The sequence below is a fragment of the Caloenas nicobarica genome, chromosome 10, assembly GCF_036013445.1.
Source record: "Caloenas nicobarica isolate bCalNic1 chromosome 10, bCalNic1.hap1, whole genome shotgun sequence".
In the NCBI taxonomy this organism is placed as follows: domain Eukaryota; kingdom Metazoa; phylum Chordata; class Aves; order Columbiformes; family Columbidae; genus Caloenas; species Caloenas nicobarica.
Genome location: NC_088254.1, coordinates 11,371,496 through 11,387,742, shown reverse-complemented (window position 1 = coordinate 11,387,742; position 16,247 = coordinate 11,371,496). Strand labels below are relative to the sequence as shown.

General features: G+C 35.2%; 1 protein-coding gene across 1 annotated transcript; it reads left to right on the top strand.

The window, feature by feature from the left end:
• The first annotated feature begins 206 nt into the window (after positions 1-206).
• LOC135992623 (aromatase) lies at positions 207-14,195 on the top strand. Its single transcript, XM_065641920.1, has 9 exons — positions 207-570; positions 1,913-2,063; positions 4,357-4,511; positions 5,726-5,902; positions 6,634-6,748; positions 8,526-8,640; positions 9,284-9,446; positions 10,872-11,113; positions 13,944-14,195. The coding sequence occupies exons 1-9, from the start codon at positions 207-209 to the stop codon at positions 14,193-14,195; spliced, it is 1,734 nt and encodes a 577-aa protein (XP_065497992.1).
• The last annotated feature ends 2,052 nt before the right edge of the window (positions 14,196-16,247 follow it).

Below are 16,247 nucleotides of genomic sequence, written 5' to 3'. Positions count from 1 at the left end.
AAGTGAACTCATTCAATGCTTCCACATGTGCTGAAAGTTTAATTTCTTGTGTTTTGGTTAGAAATTTGCAAGGAGTAAACCTCAGTATTGGCCAGCCAAGTCAGTATCAGAGATAACCTGTCTGTCGGCCAAAGTATCCAAAACTACGCTTCAATATCAAGGTCAGAAAAGCTTTGTTATTTCCAAGCAAAAAGAGTGTCTGCTGCATGTCTGTTTCAACTTGTGATGTAGCTTCTCCTGGCAAGCTGTCCAGGCAGGCACTCTCATCACAAAATAAAGCTACCTCAAGAGCTCAGTCGCTCATTTGCAAGACCTACAAAGGGGTTGAGAGGTACCAACTAAAGCTGAATATATCTTTGAGCTTTGAAAAACTACCGCTTTCCCCTTTCTCTCTCTCTAAAGCAAAGAAGAATCTCTGGGAAAAGATGGTACTGGAAACTCTGAATCCAATGCACTACAACCTCACCAGCCTAGTACCGGATACCTTGCCAGTGGCCACAGTGCCCATACTTATTCTCATGTTCTTTCTGTTTCTAATATGGAATCATGAAGAAACTTCATCAATACCAGGTAAATTAACTTTAGCTACAGTATCACCTAAAATCTGTCAGAGTATTTTTTGTTTGTTTCTCAAATTTAAGCGAGAAAGTAATGCTGAACTATGATTGTATGCCAACAAAATTTACTAAGTCATTTTAAATAACAGTTTTGTAAAAATAACTGATAAAAGAAATCAGGCTCACTCTAACCTCAGAATTTCCATAATAAATCTGGCTTGCCTATATAACTATATAACATTTAGTTTTCTGCTTTATTATGTATATTCTAGAAAGATATAATACCATTTTACAAACTCTAGATGTTCAGTTTCATGTGTATTATAAATGACTTTGTACATGTTTTAAGTTTAAAGCTTTCTAAATTGCCTTTACTAGAAACGAATTATTATCTAGGAAATTATTTGTATTGCACTCAAACAGAATGCATAGCCTTCTGTGAATATTTCTCATGTACACAGTAGTTTATAAGATTGGATCAACAAGAAGGTAGAACTAAATTAATATGCTTTAAGTTTACAAGTATTAAATAATCTGAGGTCTTGCGACTCCTATTAGTAAACAGTGGGGTCATAAGCAACTTTTGAAATTTTAAGCAGTATACAAAAAGCTTAGTAAATACTGAATTTATTTTAGTTTATGGTGTTAGATTTATGTTTTACAGACCAAAGGGGCCAATTTAACTTTCACTGAAGAAGCAAACTTCTTTAAAAAAAAATTAAAGGCAAATTCTCTCCTACTGTTTCCACTTTCTCCATTTTGTTTTAACACAAAAACTTAGTGCTGAGTTACAGTGGAAAGATTTAGCTGAGAACTTTGTTGACTGAATGCTTATTAATCCATTCTTAGCTCCCACTTCAGTATGTTTTCATAAGTTCACGGCAATAAAGTATTCTTTCCTTTAAATGTCTGTTTTCTCATTCTAGTATTAATGACTTGAAAAGAAATGTCATTGATTACACGAAAAGGATATTGACTTTTGTAGGTTTTACTATGACACTTCAACACAAATTCAGCCATTCGGCATTTTTTTCTAGATAATTTCTTCTAATATCTAGCCATTGCCCCTCCAAATGTAAGCCATCTCAAAGCAGCAGTTTGAAGTTGCACAAAGTAGTAATGCGTGTCATTAGTTGTATGTACATTAAAAGGGCTATAGGATTCCATAGAGAGTAAGTGGGGCTTCAGAGGTGCAAGTTTAAGACAGAACTTGAGAACAGGATTATATATGTGAACTGCCCAATGCAGATCTTGACTGTCATGTTAAAATGTTCCTTTCAAAAGGGTGATGCTCAAAGGTATGTTCTTGTCAGTGAGTACTGCTGAGAGCAAACTTTTCTTATCCCATTTCTCAGGGCCAGGATACTGTATGGGAATTGGTCCTCTCATTTCACATGTGAGATTTCTCTGGATGGGAGTAGGTAATGCCTGCAACTACTACAATAAGACATATGGAGAATTTGTGAGAGTTTGGATCAGCGGTGAAGAAACATTTATAATTAGCAAGTAAATCCTTATTTTCTACTCTTAATAATATGAAGAGCTTTTTTCATATTTTTACATCTTTGCTGTTTTTTTTCTAAAGTAGAATTGAAGTTATTATTTTCAAAAATTATCCTAACATAAACCTTTTATTTCCTGCTGTTCACAGAGCTTTTTCTAATCTTTTGTTTTCTTTAAAGACTGCTATTGATGTCTATGTGAATTTTCTCATTTTCTTCATGGAAAAGAAGATTAAGCACTGTAGCTTAATCCTAAAATATGTTTACTATCTCTTATACTATTCCATTTAATATTAGGGTAACACACTATACAGGAACCTAGACTGACCGCAATACAGGATTTAAGCCAAATTTTAGTTTCCTGTGTTCTTAAGCTTCTCCTTAAAATGGGGGTAATGCTTGAAGATTATGGCTCCAATCCAGCAAGTTAATTAAGCAAATGCAGTGTTCTAGGATTATGAGTAATTCTGCTCCAATTAATGGGATTGCTCATAGACTTCAGTTACACACAGTATTAAACATAATGCTAAACTGTACTCTATAATTTTATTAGCTCCAGTGGACGGTTGCATTCTTATGTTGGATCTGGATGCTTTTAAGTTATGCCATAAAAAAAAAAAAAAGAAAAAAGTAGTAGAATGTTCACCAGGTGTAATTGATAAAGAATCACCACCTTTTTATTAGCAATATCAATCAATCTATACTCAGCTTTCATGTAAGACCTTTTGAAAGACAAGAGATTATAGAGGGCTATCACAGGATTTGACAAGTCAGCTTCATCTCAGTTTTTATCTCTTTAAAAAGAGGTGATCATGACTATTTACATTCCCATCCTACATAGGTGTTGCAAATATCAACTAATGTACTATAATCTTTTGATAACGTAAAATGCTATGAACTCTTACTTCTGTCTTCCACTTCCTGTGCTATCAGTTCATCCAAGCAAATGCATAGTGCTGATAAGCAATGCCACAGGTGCATCAGACTTTACAGTCAATACATCACTTTTCTTTAGACATTTTTTGCCTGAAAGCATTGACTGTGCATAGAGAACTAGTATTTAACTTTTTTAAAACAATAGAGTTAAATTTTCAGTGGCTCATAAATTCTCTGCAAAACTTAACCTGAATTCTGTAAACGTATGCTATTTCCACCAATGTCATCTGAATTTTTACCATCAAATCAAATCATACCAAGATGCTAACGCACAGAGAGAAGAACTTGCAGTCTTGGTTACAAGAGATGTTGTCTTTTTGATGACTTAATTAAGCAGTTCCATAAGGAAAATCTGCTTATACAAGGTCATATGTCAAAACTCTTCCTTGAAATGTTATTATGCACCTGCTGTGTAGATGTGAGGAATGAAAGGAAGCAAAATGAACCTTCTGCACCTTCCCATTCCTGGGGACAGCTGTCGTAATTCAGTATCATATTTTCATGTTCTTGAAAATACAGATTATGTTCATTGACATGCAAAAAACCCTTTAACGAAATTAGAAAAGACAGCAGATGTGGGGAGGCATAGGAAAGAAAGAATATGCTGAGTTTCTTGGAAGGCTGGACCTGCAGACACACTCGTCCCTGGTTTTACTCCAATCCTTACTCCATGTTTGCCTGTTTGTACCACACAACACATCACTCTTAACTTTACCTTTGGTTATGCAAATCTGTAGTGAAAACCCAGCACTGCTGAAGTCAATAGCAAAAGTCTCATTTACTTCACTTGACTGAAAAGATAAACTAAACCCATGTAGGAAATCTAGGATTTGGTCTATAGAGTATGCTTCATGAGAAAGAAAGTAGTGTATTGTTTCATTCCAATCTCTATTCTGATTTTCTTTTTGTTGGCTTTAATGTGATCAGGTTTTTCATTTTCAACGTTTCTAAAATGCTGGCTCCCTCTAAAGAAACTTGTATCTTAAAGCAATAATACTGGTCACAACCTGTTTGCCAGCATGTGTAAATAAATATTGTCAACTGTAAAAAGACTTATACATATCACAGATTTCCCTAACATGTCTATTTAGGAATATTTACCCCACACATTTCATCATATTATGATGCTGCACATTTAAAAGATGCATGCTTTCTGCATGTGTCTGGGTATAACCAAATAGCTATGAAAGTATAGCTGTGATTTAATACATGTCATGAATGTCAAGCATCGTACTTCCTGCTAAGTTGAAAGTGCAAGTCAGCACTTCAGAACAACTATAAAACGTAGGAATAGAATTTCTGTGTACAATCTATGAAACAGTATTTTGTTTTGGGCTTTTTTCTCCCCGTTTCTTTCCCAGATCCTCAAGTGTGTTCCATGTAATGAAACATTGGCATTACGTTTCTCGATTTGGGAGCAAGCTTGGATTACAGTGTATTGGCATGTATGAAAATGGCATAATATTTAATAACAACCCAGCACACTGGAAAGAAATTCGACCCTTTTTCACCAAAGGTAAATCAGCGTGCATTAATGCACTACATCACTGTAGCACACAGTCTCTCTCTTCTGAAGTGCTCTTTGCCCTTTGCATATTTAAATTACAGAAATCAATTCTGTTTATATATCCTACAAAATTATTTTATTGCACTAAAAACCAGACCTATTTATTCATGCCCTTAATATACTAGTAATCAATGTAGGAACAGAGAAAAATATTGAAACAATTAATATCACTAGGTTGAAATTAAATAGGAAATTACATAAACACCAGTGTTATTATAAGTCTACAATTTTTTTATTCACCTTCTTTCCACAAATTGAAAAGTTTCAGTATTTGCATATTGTTAGAATTAGCTACTTCTAATGATCTTACAGCCTAACAAAAAAGACCTCCTCTCTTCTCAGTTACAAACATACAATCCCCCTCAACATACCCTTGATAAAATAATGTCCTTGAGGTAATTACAGCAATTCTTGTATGGAAAATGGATTTAAATATAGTACTTCAGGCAAGATTTCTAAAGTCATGCGAAAATTATCTAAATTCATTCCAGCTGAAGCCTATCGAGATTCCATTGAATTACATAGCAATAGAGCTGACCACTGCTTTTTGTTGCTTTTGAGTTCTTAAAATGCAATAAATCCATCATGACACTGTCTCCACTATTAATAGGTGGACAGACTATTACCAGGCTAGAGGCTTCACTGTGGACACAGTGACATTTCAGGTTGCCAGTAGCTTACTGCAAAGCTGCCATGCTGTTTAAGAGCACCCAGGAGTCACGTTTTCAGAAATTCCCATCCTCCTCCCCACAAACCCCCAAGCTATCTTCCCTGCTCAGTGTCATTGCAAGCAAGCAAGACAGGAGATCGACAGTGCCTGTAACACAGATGAGGGTATGGATGTCCTCCCACACAGAAAGGTAGCACAGAGGATGCCAAATCTCTTTCCTTACCATGGTATGAACCTAGCATAAAATGTGTGGCTGACATACAAAGTGGCTGGATGCAAGGAAAGTTCGGGCTTGGAGTTCATTGCCATTTTAACTCAAAATGCTTGCATTTTCCTTTCAAAAGGTGATAAATCGGTACATTTTAGAATGATTTTGACACCATCCACATGACAATGCTTCAGATTTTATTGACACCATTATTGCCAATTGATAAGTTATGAACAAGGTATGAAAGTTAACCAAACTTTTGATAATTTCACATATATATTTCAGCTCTGTCTGGTCCTGGTCTTGTGCGTATGATAGCAATTTGTGTTGAATCAACAATTGATCACCTGGACAAACTAGAGGAAGTAACCACTGAATCAGGAAACATCAACGTGTTGAATCTTATGAGACGGATCATGCTTGACACATCTAACAAGCTTTTTCTTGGAATCCCTTTGGACGGTACTAACAGCTTTATTTTTATACTTTATGATGAATCTAAAGTACATTTCCAAGGAAAACTCATTGACATCACTCAGGTTTTTTTTTTTTTTAGAAAACAGAGCAAGAACAGACTCTTATACCACCATGTAATTAACTGAAATTTTTGAAAGATTTTAGTTATGAAAAAGAATTTTATATGACCCAAACTATACATTAGCTTGCCACACTCATCTTAATAAATAGTACCATTTAAAGAGATTTTTATGCACTAAGTTGGTACAATCCCAATATTACACACATGTGAGAATCAAATTCTTTCAACCAAACCAAATGATTCCCTGAAAAGTTCGCCTAACAACTTATGTCTTCCGTGATCTCTTCATCCTCAAAACCATATGACAGAAACAGTATTATCATGATGTCTGAATTATCCCATTTTGGTATGCTGCAAGAGTTCTGCTTCTGCTCTTCTGTGGGATACTATTTGGCTCTGGCTGACACACCACTATCTCCTTTTAGCTAGCTACCAAGAGGGTTTTTTTTTTTACAAAGGTCTATACCTTTTCTACAGTATGCTACAAATGTTTCCTGATGTTATCTACCACCATTAAAACAAATTGTTTATCAAATTCCAGTTAATTTAGTTGGAGTAGAGAACAGAGCCTTATTATTAATTTTTCTGAAGCATTTGTTATTTTGACTATTGAGGTTTATATTTTATGCTGCTTTTTATTAATGTTTATTTTCAGAACATGCCATTGTACTTAAGATTCAAAACTACTTTGATGCTTGGCAAGCACTTTTATTAAAGCCCGACATCTTTTTTAAGATTTCTTGGCTGTGCAAGAAATACGAAGAGGCAGCGTAAGTAGCAACAGTTTTACAGCTCATTTGCAAAAGATTCTTTCTTTCTACAAAGGAGGTTCATGTTTTCCTCTGCCTTTTAGAAAATAAATCGTGACATCTGTAAAGGTGGCTGGCTGAAGTCCCCTATCTGCAGACCCAAGATAGCAACAGAACAAGATTTGTCACTGATGCTACAAGTCACTGATCTCAGGGGATGATTTAAAGCCCTGTCTATTCAGTCTTAGTTTACTCACCAAATGCCAGCTCAAATGTGAAACTGAATTGAAATTACTGGTCCAGTTCAAACAGACAAGAAAAAGCCACCACATGGCGTGAAGTTACATTTGCTATCTAGTCAAGGACAGGCTACAGTTCATCAAAAGAAAACTGTCCCAGAAGAGTTAATCCGTGAGAATAATTCTATTTATTGGTTTCCTCGACGTGCATTTTTGAGTCAATAACTCATTTCTGAGTTAAAACTTGGTGCTTAGCATTATAATCCATTTGAAGGGGATTTTTCCTAAACAAGGAACAAACACGTTTTACCACCTTCCTCTTTGCAAAAATAAGAAGTGCCACTTCTGTTTTTACAACCTCATTTGCTGTTTTCTGCCAAAAGAGGACTGGCTATAAAAAGAATTGGCAATCAGTTTGTTCATTTTGGATTTGGATTCCATCTAGTGACAGGAAACTACTCACGAAGCATGTGTAATAAACCGTTTTGATAAAACTATGTAACTTAAAGGCTTTAAGGGAAAGATGGAGGTTCATCTAAAGTGATTGACAAGCCTTACGAACTAGACACAAGATTTATCTTCTCTAACATTTGCTTGCCAGTTCTATTATGGCACTGATTAGTGCTTTATCCTGTGACTCTAATGAGAGACAACCAGGGTGGCCTAGTTATTGCTAGAAAACCCCTGCAGACAACTATTGATGTTTCAAAAGTAGTCCCATTAAAATGGACTTATTCATAAATTTCTAATAAAAAAAAAGATTTCTGGACATAAAGCAATGCAAAGAATCACCACAGGATATGACGACTTCTGATATTCTTTTGACAAAGTTGGCAAAAAGGACCATTTGCTATTTCTAATGCATAAAAGATGGTATTTAAAGTGAGAACTTGACCAGCTTTGAAGTTTTAAATGCATTTACCCCTACAAACCCAGTCAATTTTTCTATCCCAACAATAACAAGCACAAATGGAAAACCTAAGGATTTTATTCAAAAACTTTTCAAAATACTTCTTAGAAATAATTGCCTTCAAATCTATAGCTAGTTGAAAATCCCCAATAAAATTATAAAAACTGTTAGAGGTTGCTTTTTTCCACCACTGAAATACAATATGAAAAATTTAGATCAACTTCACCTTTCTAACATTTACCTACATTTTTCTAACAATTATGCCTCATGTTCTCCAAGTTCAATTTGTTCACTGGTAGAATACAGTATAAAATAGAAATAAAAAACTAAATTATTTGGAAATGTTAAATATTTTAAAGCTCTATTAACTAATAGGACATACAGACATATTTTTATCCTTTTCAGTCTATCCTATAAAAAGAGAATAATATTTCAGTTCAAACTAACAAGCAATTATTTAATAAGAAAAGTCTCCTTCCCTTAGTATTACTGCTTTTGCAGAGAACCATAAAACCACTCTTAAGAATATTTAATTTCTGCCATTCTTAGATGTTTTTCTTGGTATCATCTCTATGTTTCTAATCATACCCTAGTATATACTAAAAAGGTGCAGACATTTATCAGTATGTTGGATTTCATCTGTTTTCAGCAAGGATCTGAAAGGAGCAATGGAAATCTTAATAGAACAGAAACGAGAAAAGCTTTCCACTGTTGAAAAGTTGGATGAACACATGGATTTTGCATCCCAGTTGATATTTGCTCAGGTATTGGCAATGTACTCAAAATACAGCTAACTAATTTTTCTGACATTCTCCTGTCACAAACAACACAGGCTTGGAAACTTAAACTTCATGTATTTATCTGAAAGTTGCCTCATCATAAAGGGATACAAATTAGTTGGCTCTGTAGAATCCTGAAGTGATTCAAACTTTGAACGGTTGCATTTTTGGGAACACGTGCTTGTCTGATTTTTTTCATGGCTTAAACAACACCCTTAAAACTCTTGCATCTACCCCTGAATATCCTCCAGTCCTTCCTTAACCTCTATGTTTTACCATGATGTTGCCTTTCGTCCACCAAGGCTTCAAATACCACGTAATTCCTATCTTGTATAATCTCTGACAGCTCAAACTCTGTAAGGAAAGGCAATAAATCAATAAGCATATGAGCTAAGAACAAACTCATACTTTTCTGTAGGATTATACAGTCATCGAAACATGAATTTTCTGGTTTTCTCCAAAAGACAAATAATAAATGCTATTTAGCATATGAGAAAAGCTGTCAAGATTTTTTTCTTTTGTTTAAAACAGATATTCTAGGTCCTTCCCATTCTACTGCTATAGTGACCTTTGTTGCCATCAGAGGTCAGCAATCAACATTGTCCCCAAAATGTTCCATTTTTTTCAGAATAGAGGAGATCTGACTGCGGAGAATGTGAACCAGTGTGTGCTGGAGATGATGATTGCTGCTCCTGATACTCTGTCTGTGACTCTCTTCTTTATGCTAATCCTGATTGCAGAGCACCCCACAGTGGAAGAGGAGATGATGAGAGAAATTGAAACTGTTATGGGTAAGCAGGATCTGCAAAGTCAGTGATGCAGGAATACAATTTTGCTTCGGCAGTGATCTAATTTCAGGTATTCAAAGGTTGGGTGTTTTCTACTAACAGAAGCATTTGCTGTAAAGTTTATGAACTACCATTACATGTTAAAGATTTTATTAAAGGTGAAATGAAAGAAGATGAGCAATTTGTAAGGCAAATTCAAATAGGAATCATAAGAACTGACAATCTATTAGAAAGGATGTGCTATATTCACTTCTCAGCAACAGCAGTGCAAATCAACACTCACTTTGTAAGTTCCATTGAAATTATTTTCCATTTACCTCAAAATAGCAAAAGGGTACACTCATTTCTAATATTTCTCTGTGTATGTACAGAGCCTGTCCAAGTTTCACTATGACTGCAGAAACAAAAGACGAGGCAAAATTAAAACTGTATTCTGCTGTCATCCATTTTGATATCAACTGCTTTAAGTACCAATTACTAACTATTCAAAACATAATCAAGATATTCCAAATCTGTATTCTTCCCTTTGCCTAGACTTCATTCAAAGCCTGACACTGAACTAATATAGAAACTAATTTCATCCTTTCTTACTGAAGATTTGCTTCTGGTCAGTTAAACACTGGAAAGCGTATAACAAGTCCTTTACTCTTTTTCTAATATACTTTTATTAAAGGTTATTTTGTTGTCCTCACGAGAGTTGAGTACTCATTCGTCTTCCCTATTTCTTCGTGATAGCCTTGATTTCTTCGTGATAGCCAAAGTAGAACTTTGTTGCCTTTTCCTTAAGTGAAGGATCAACTAGGTTAGTAAAGCTGCCTTTTATCTCAAAAATACTGCCACCACAGTGGTCAGCCTGTAGTTCTTGAACGGCTCGGAGCTTGAAAGTTAAAATAAGGCTCCTGCTGGCGGTACATCATGGCACTGATACTGCTGCTGGCGGAACCAAGCTGGCAGAAAGATACTCCTGGTAACTGAAATAGTCAGGGCACAGCAGGACCTAGCTCTACATCCAGCCAAACTCAACCACGTGGTGAAAATTTAAGGTCCCTACAAAGTTATTTCCTATCTGCAGACTATTCCCAGATTCTGTTTGCTGTCAGCTCTCAGAAGATTTCTTTGTTGTTGACTTGCTGGTCTCAGTCATACAAAAGTCAGAGAAGGACTTTCGGAGTTTTGTCACTGACAAGAAAGCAGAACAAAGGCTCAGTGTTTCAAGAAGCAGCAGCATAAATTCATAAACTAGCATTTATGCTGATGAGCAATATGCCAGATTTCCCAAATAGGTAAGGCTACATAAAACAACTTAGAAGCTGCTAGATCCTTCCTACCATTTCAGGAACTGAGAATCTTCCAAAAATGTTTCAATATTTGTACAATTAAGCTATTAAACTCGTAACTGACTTTTCACCATCTGTTTTATTCCTCAAGGTGACAGAGATATACAGAGTGATGACATGCCAAATTTAAGAATCGTGGAGAATTTCATTTATGAGAGCATGAGATACCAGCCAGTGGTGGACTTAATCATGCGAAAAGCTTTACAAGATGATGTAATTGATGGCTATCCTGTGAAAAAGGGGACAAACATTATTCTTAATATTGGACGTATGCATAAGCTTGAATTCTTCCCAAAGCCAAATGAGTTTTCTCTAGAAAATTTTGAGAAAAATGTAAGTTTGCTATCTTATTTCTTACAGGAAATTGGGTATTATTTATTGACGATGTATCTTCCTCTTGTTTTGACCAAGAACCTTGTGACCATAAGACTTTTCCCTTTGTCAAAGTGCCTAGTTAGCCATACATCCTGTTCATTACTATTATTTAAGCTGGGCAGATATTTTCCCATCAAAAAGCCTTTTAATTAAAAAATAATTATGATGATGAAAATGAAGCTTTCCCAGATATCTTAATTTTGAATAAAAATTTCTCACTATATTTGTCAAAGACACGCATAGCTGTCATTATATATCCCCAACACTGGACAAAACCAAGAGGCTTTAAGGAACTAGAATCACGTAAGCAGTACAACGGTTGGGGCCATGCGAGGATTCTCTGGGTAGGTGAGGAAGTATAGTAACTCCTGAGAGACTGAGAATCTAGCACCTTTTTTTTTTTTTTTAATTCCTAAATAAAAATCAACACTTTTATAAACCAAAATGGATAACCTTAATTTTTTTTCAACTCAATACTGCAAATGTAGAATAATTCAGTCTCAGTTCAGCACAGCACTTAAATTTAAGTTATGTTCTGACTCCCAAAAGACCTAGAGTTTTCTTTAGTCTACATTGCTGAGTGCTGTATCAAAAGGAATACATGAACACTTTTCCTACTTGTAATGCCCTACTATTGTAAAACACCCTTCAGGTTATTTACTTTCATTCAGACCTCCACTTTTCTGTTTACTGATTAAACAAATTGTTTTGCAAAACTGTATTCGTTCAGCAGTAATCACCTGGAGAGATTAAAACTGTATAGAATGAAAATAGACTGATTCTGTTAAGGTTTGATTATCACTCCTGCAAGGGAATTAGAAAGAGATCTCTGCCATAAATAGGCATGCAAGAGTGGAGGGCATAATCAACTTACCTCTATGAAAGGAATCTCAACTGTAGAATGTTAGCCTTACTGTCATAGATGCACACACTTTCCTGGTGTGTAAGCTCTCTCTTACACTTTCTAGCGGTTTGTCAAATATTAAGGTTGAATTGGGTTGAAGCTAAAGGGTTGATGTTTTCTACAGCTGTCATAGTTCTCGTTTTGTCCAACTAAAAAGCTAGGAAATAATTTTATTACCTGGCAAATGTTTTTTTCTTGTAAGATGTTAGCAGCTGCACAAATAAGTGTCCATAGAAAGTAATTTTAAAGAAAAAAAATAGATTACTCACTCTGATACACCAAAAATGTGCTTTCTAGTAAAAACTCCTGAAGAAATAATTAAGAAAATACAAAACCAAAATATATGAATGATCAAGCCAGAAACGTGCCTTTAAGTTTTACCTTTTTACTATTAAAAAATCTAGGAGTACCATGTATGCCACACAAAAAATGAGCACTAAACAGCCCAGTTAACATTTCTAAACTGCTGGTTGATTACCCATAGCTAACTCCATGCACAGGATTAAAAACAGCTCAAGAAAAAAAGCACTGTAGAAAATTCAAGAAGAGAAAAAGTAGTTATATTTATTGAAATAACTATTCACTGTGAATAGTTTCTATTTTGCCAGTCATTACTTTCATTCTGAGCGTTTCTATCAAAATGGATTTCTTGCTTATTTTGTAAGTACACTTTGCTACTAAAAATGTTTCCCCTTGACCAAATATTTAACCACACATTTTCTATCTGACTTCATGCATTCTGTTTGCCACATAATTATTCTAGCAGGCACAATTTTCCCACAGTTCTCCAAGTGAATAGCAATCTACACCATTATTTATGATAAGATGGCATTGTTAGAATCTAAACATTTTTCTATTTTCCCAAGCTGTGCATTTGCCATTGTGCTGTACTGCCAGCTGCTGTACTTGCTCTGTATTATAAATACTTCTATTTACCTATGGTTTTCAAAAAAGTACAGCTCAGTGTATTTGAAAAAATGTAAAGAGAACATTTTTCTCAGTCTGAAAATGAGAAAAAGGACACTGTTTTCTAGATAGTTTAAAGTAATGTTTTTTGTTCTATTCTTGGGTTAAGTAGGAAGTCAGAACACAGCTAATATCTTGCTTTTTTTAAAAGAAAGCTACTCAGAAAAAGAAAAATAATTTACAGCCAGACTTTTTTCTTACTCATAACAAGCACCTTCATACCTCACTAATAGTACTATTCATGGCATTGGGACTGTTTTGGATAACTGAAAAATTCAACATCAGTAAAAATAGCAGACATTGGCTGTGCATTCTTCAACAGTTGTGGGAATCCTGCATTTCACGTTTTGGTTGACAGGACAGCAGACAATCATTTTATGCTATCTCTCTACTAAATATCAAATACAATTTTCAGCATTATGTTTTATAACTAATTATTAGAAGCACTGGTTTTTTTAATAACAAACATACTAGGTGTATGGCTTTGTGGTTATCTTTAGACAAAATATCAGCCTGTATCTCAGACATTGATGAGCTTTATAATGAACATTTTCTGGAAAAGTTTTTAATAAACTTTAATGTAGATTAAAAAGAGAAAGCTTCACTCCATTTCACAGCTTGTGGTAAAAGCCCTGTAGTTAACGGGATGGACAGACTGAAATATCTTGGCAGAATCCAACTGCTTAACTTTACATTCCCTGCTATTTTAGCTTTTAAAATAGCATACCTTCTACAGGTGTCCGTATTTTGGCCTGACTTGGGTGGGAGGGCTCTTCAGCGTAAAAGAGAGAAGGAATTGCTCCTAAGATATTCTGAAAAACTTGTGGAAAGAATCTATCTACTACCAATATTCATCATAATTTTGGCTACTTTCATGAAGAAAAATTTAAGGTTTATTCCTCATGTTATTCTGTGCAGGTTCCGTCACGCTACTTCCAACCATTTGGATTCGGCCCTCGGGGCTGCGTAGGAAAATTTATTGCCATGGTAATGATGAAAGCAATTCTGGTGACTCTTCTGAGACGGTGTAGAGTACAGACAATGAAAGGAAGAGGCCTTCACAACATTCAGAAAAACAACGACTTATCCATGCACCCAATAGAACAGCAGCCTCTGCTGGAAATGGTTTTCTCACCAAGAAGAAACACAAAGAAGAATCAGAATGACTAAAATGGATCAGCATTAAAGTTACAATGCTTTCTCAGCCACAGCCACTAAGAAATACCCATCATTCCTAGGTAAAGATACCGAGTAAAGTATTTTGTTGCCCCTAAATCACTACAGCTTCAGATAATAATGTGTTCTGCCTACACAGCAGAACCAGTTTCTGGCCACAACTTCAATGTAATAAAATAAGACTAAAATTACGATACAGTCGTAATTGTTGCTAGGTGTTGCAACACTATATGCAGGATTCCTGGCTACATTTTAAAACCACAGAGTTCAGATGAAGTTATGTCTTGCTTTTCAAACAGTACAAGTTCAGAGATTTGGGGGTCAGCAGAAGAACACGACTGACTTATGTTTAATTCCACGACTATGTAGCCCGCTTCCCCCCACCTCCCAGTAGTTGGACCTAGCAGTATTTAACTACTGTAAAAGCTCTAATTATCCATTTTTTAAAACATCTAAATAAATAATATGAAGGTTGACTTTAAGAGCATAAAACAATTTAAAATATTTAGAACATAAGTTATAAAAATGTTTGTATAAGAAGTCATTCAAATATTTTTTCTTTACCATGTTTTACTGTCATATTAAACAGGTACCAAAGACTTACAGTGTCAGGTAGATTTTACCGATGGCAGTAACTTTCAGAGTACTAGGTAATATGACAGTTGAGATAACTGTTTTATGCTTTTAAAACCCAGCATCCTGCTACAGAGGATCTGTAAACACCTTAGTAAGGACCATCTCAGAATAAAGTAATGAATATGAAACATTACCACTAGCATTATAAAAGGAGGGGGACACCTACTCAGCTCCACTTCATCTGGTTAACTGCAGAAGTTTCTTCCCCACCTTACCTCAGCTTGGAGTTGTTCAAATTCTATCTAAGCTCTCTAAGCAGTACCAAATCCTGTTTCAATCTGGTTTTTATTGCTCACTTCTACTTCAGAGAGTAAGATTTGGAGTTGTTGGCTGTTCCCACACCGCAGCAGGGGAGAAAGTCCCTCTTTAATTACCCACATAGCTCTTATTGCTTCTCCCAAAAGAGCGCTGGGCTGTATCATGCTCTCAAGCATCTTGCTTCACATCCACTGATTTAAAGAGTCAGTACCATGAGAAACACTGGCTCAAGAGGTAGACTTTTCATCTTAAAAAAAAAAAAAAAAAAGATTCATTCATCTACTCAAGGTAAGGTGCAAATTTCATTGAGTAAATGCTCAGAGTTTTGTAGTGGCAAAGGAGAATAGTTCTGAAGTAACAAGCAGAATTCTAGAAAACATTTTAAAGAGTTTTTGCATACACAGGTTTTTATTTTATTTATAGGTTAGGCTTAGTTCTATAATTGCCTCTTAACAGGAAAGCTACATAACTACCCAATACTTCTTGTTGAAAAGACCTATCTTGAAATCTGTAGAATCTTGACATTCATTGACATCTCTGCTAGCCTGATGACAAGTTGTTAGTTTGGTCAAGAAGAAAAAAACCTTCCTGGCTTGATGACAACATTCCTTGAGAGAGACTTTCCATTTTCACCAAGCTTGAGTTTTCATGCTGTATAACCCAAAGAAAGGGGTTATATATCTATATAGATATAGATACAGATAAAGTGTCTTGATAAAGCCAAGCAATCAATGTACAATAGGATTTATAGTCATCTTTTCTGAGTCACTTAAAACTATAAAAAGAAAAAAAGAAAAAAGTTTGTCTATTAAAATTAATTAGATTAACTAATCTGTTCCCTCAGACCACTGCTCTCAGGTGCAAGTTCAGCAGAGGAAAGAACATACAAAAACTGCATAAACCAAACAAATAAATATGTGTTCCAGCCAAAGGTAATGGGTTAGGTCAGGCTGGGACTGGTGACAAAGAAGAGGAGCTGCACATTTAGGTCATTTCTCAAAACAGCATGTAAATTTTCTAGAGTAATCAAAAAAAACAAACATCAAACTTGAAGCGGAATAATTTATAGTAGTTAGGCTACTTTTCAGGCTTTTCTCCATATATTTTGCATGGTACCCAAAAATGACAACAGTGAAGTGCAATCTCATACCA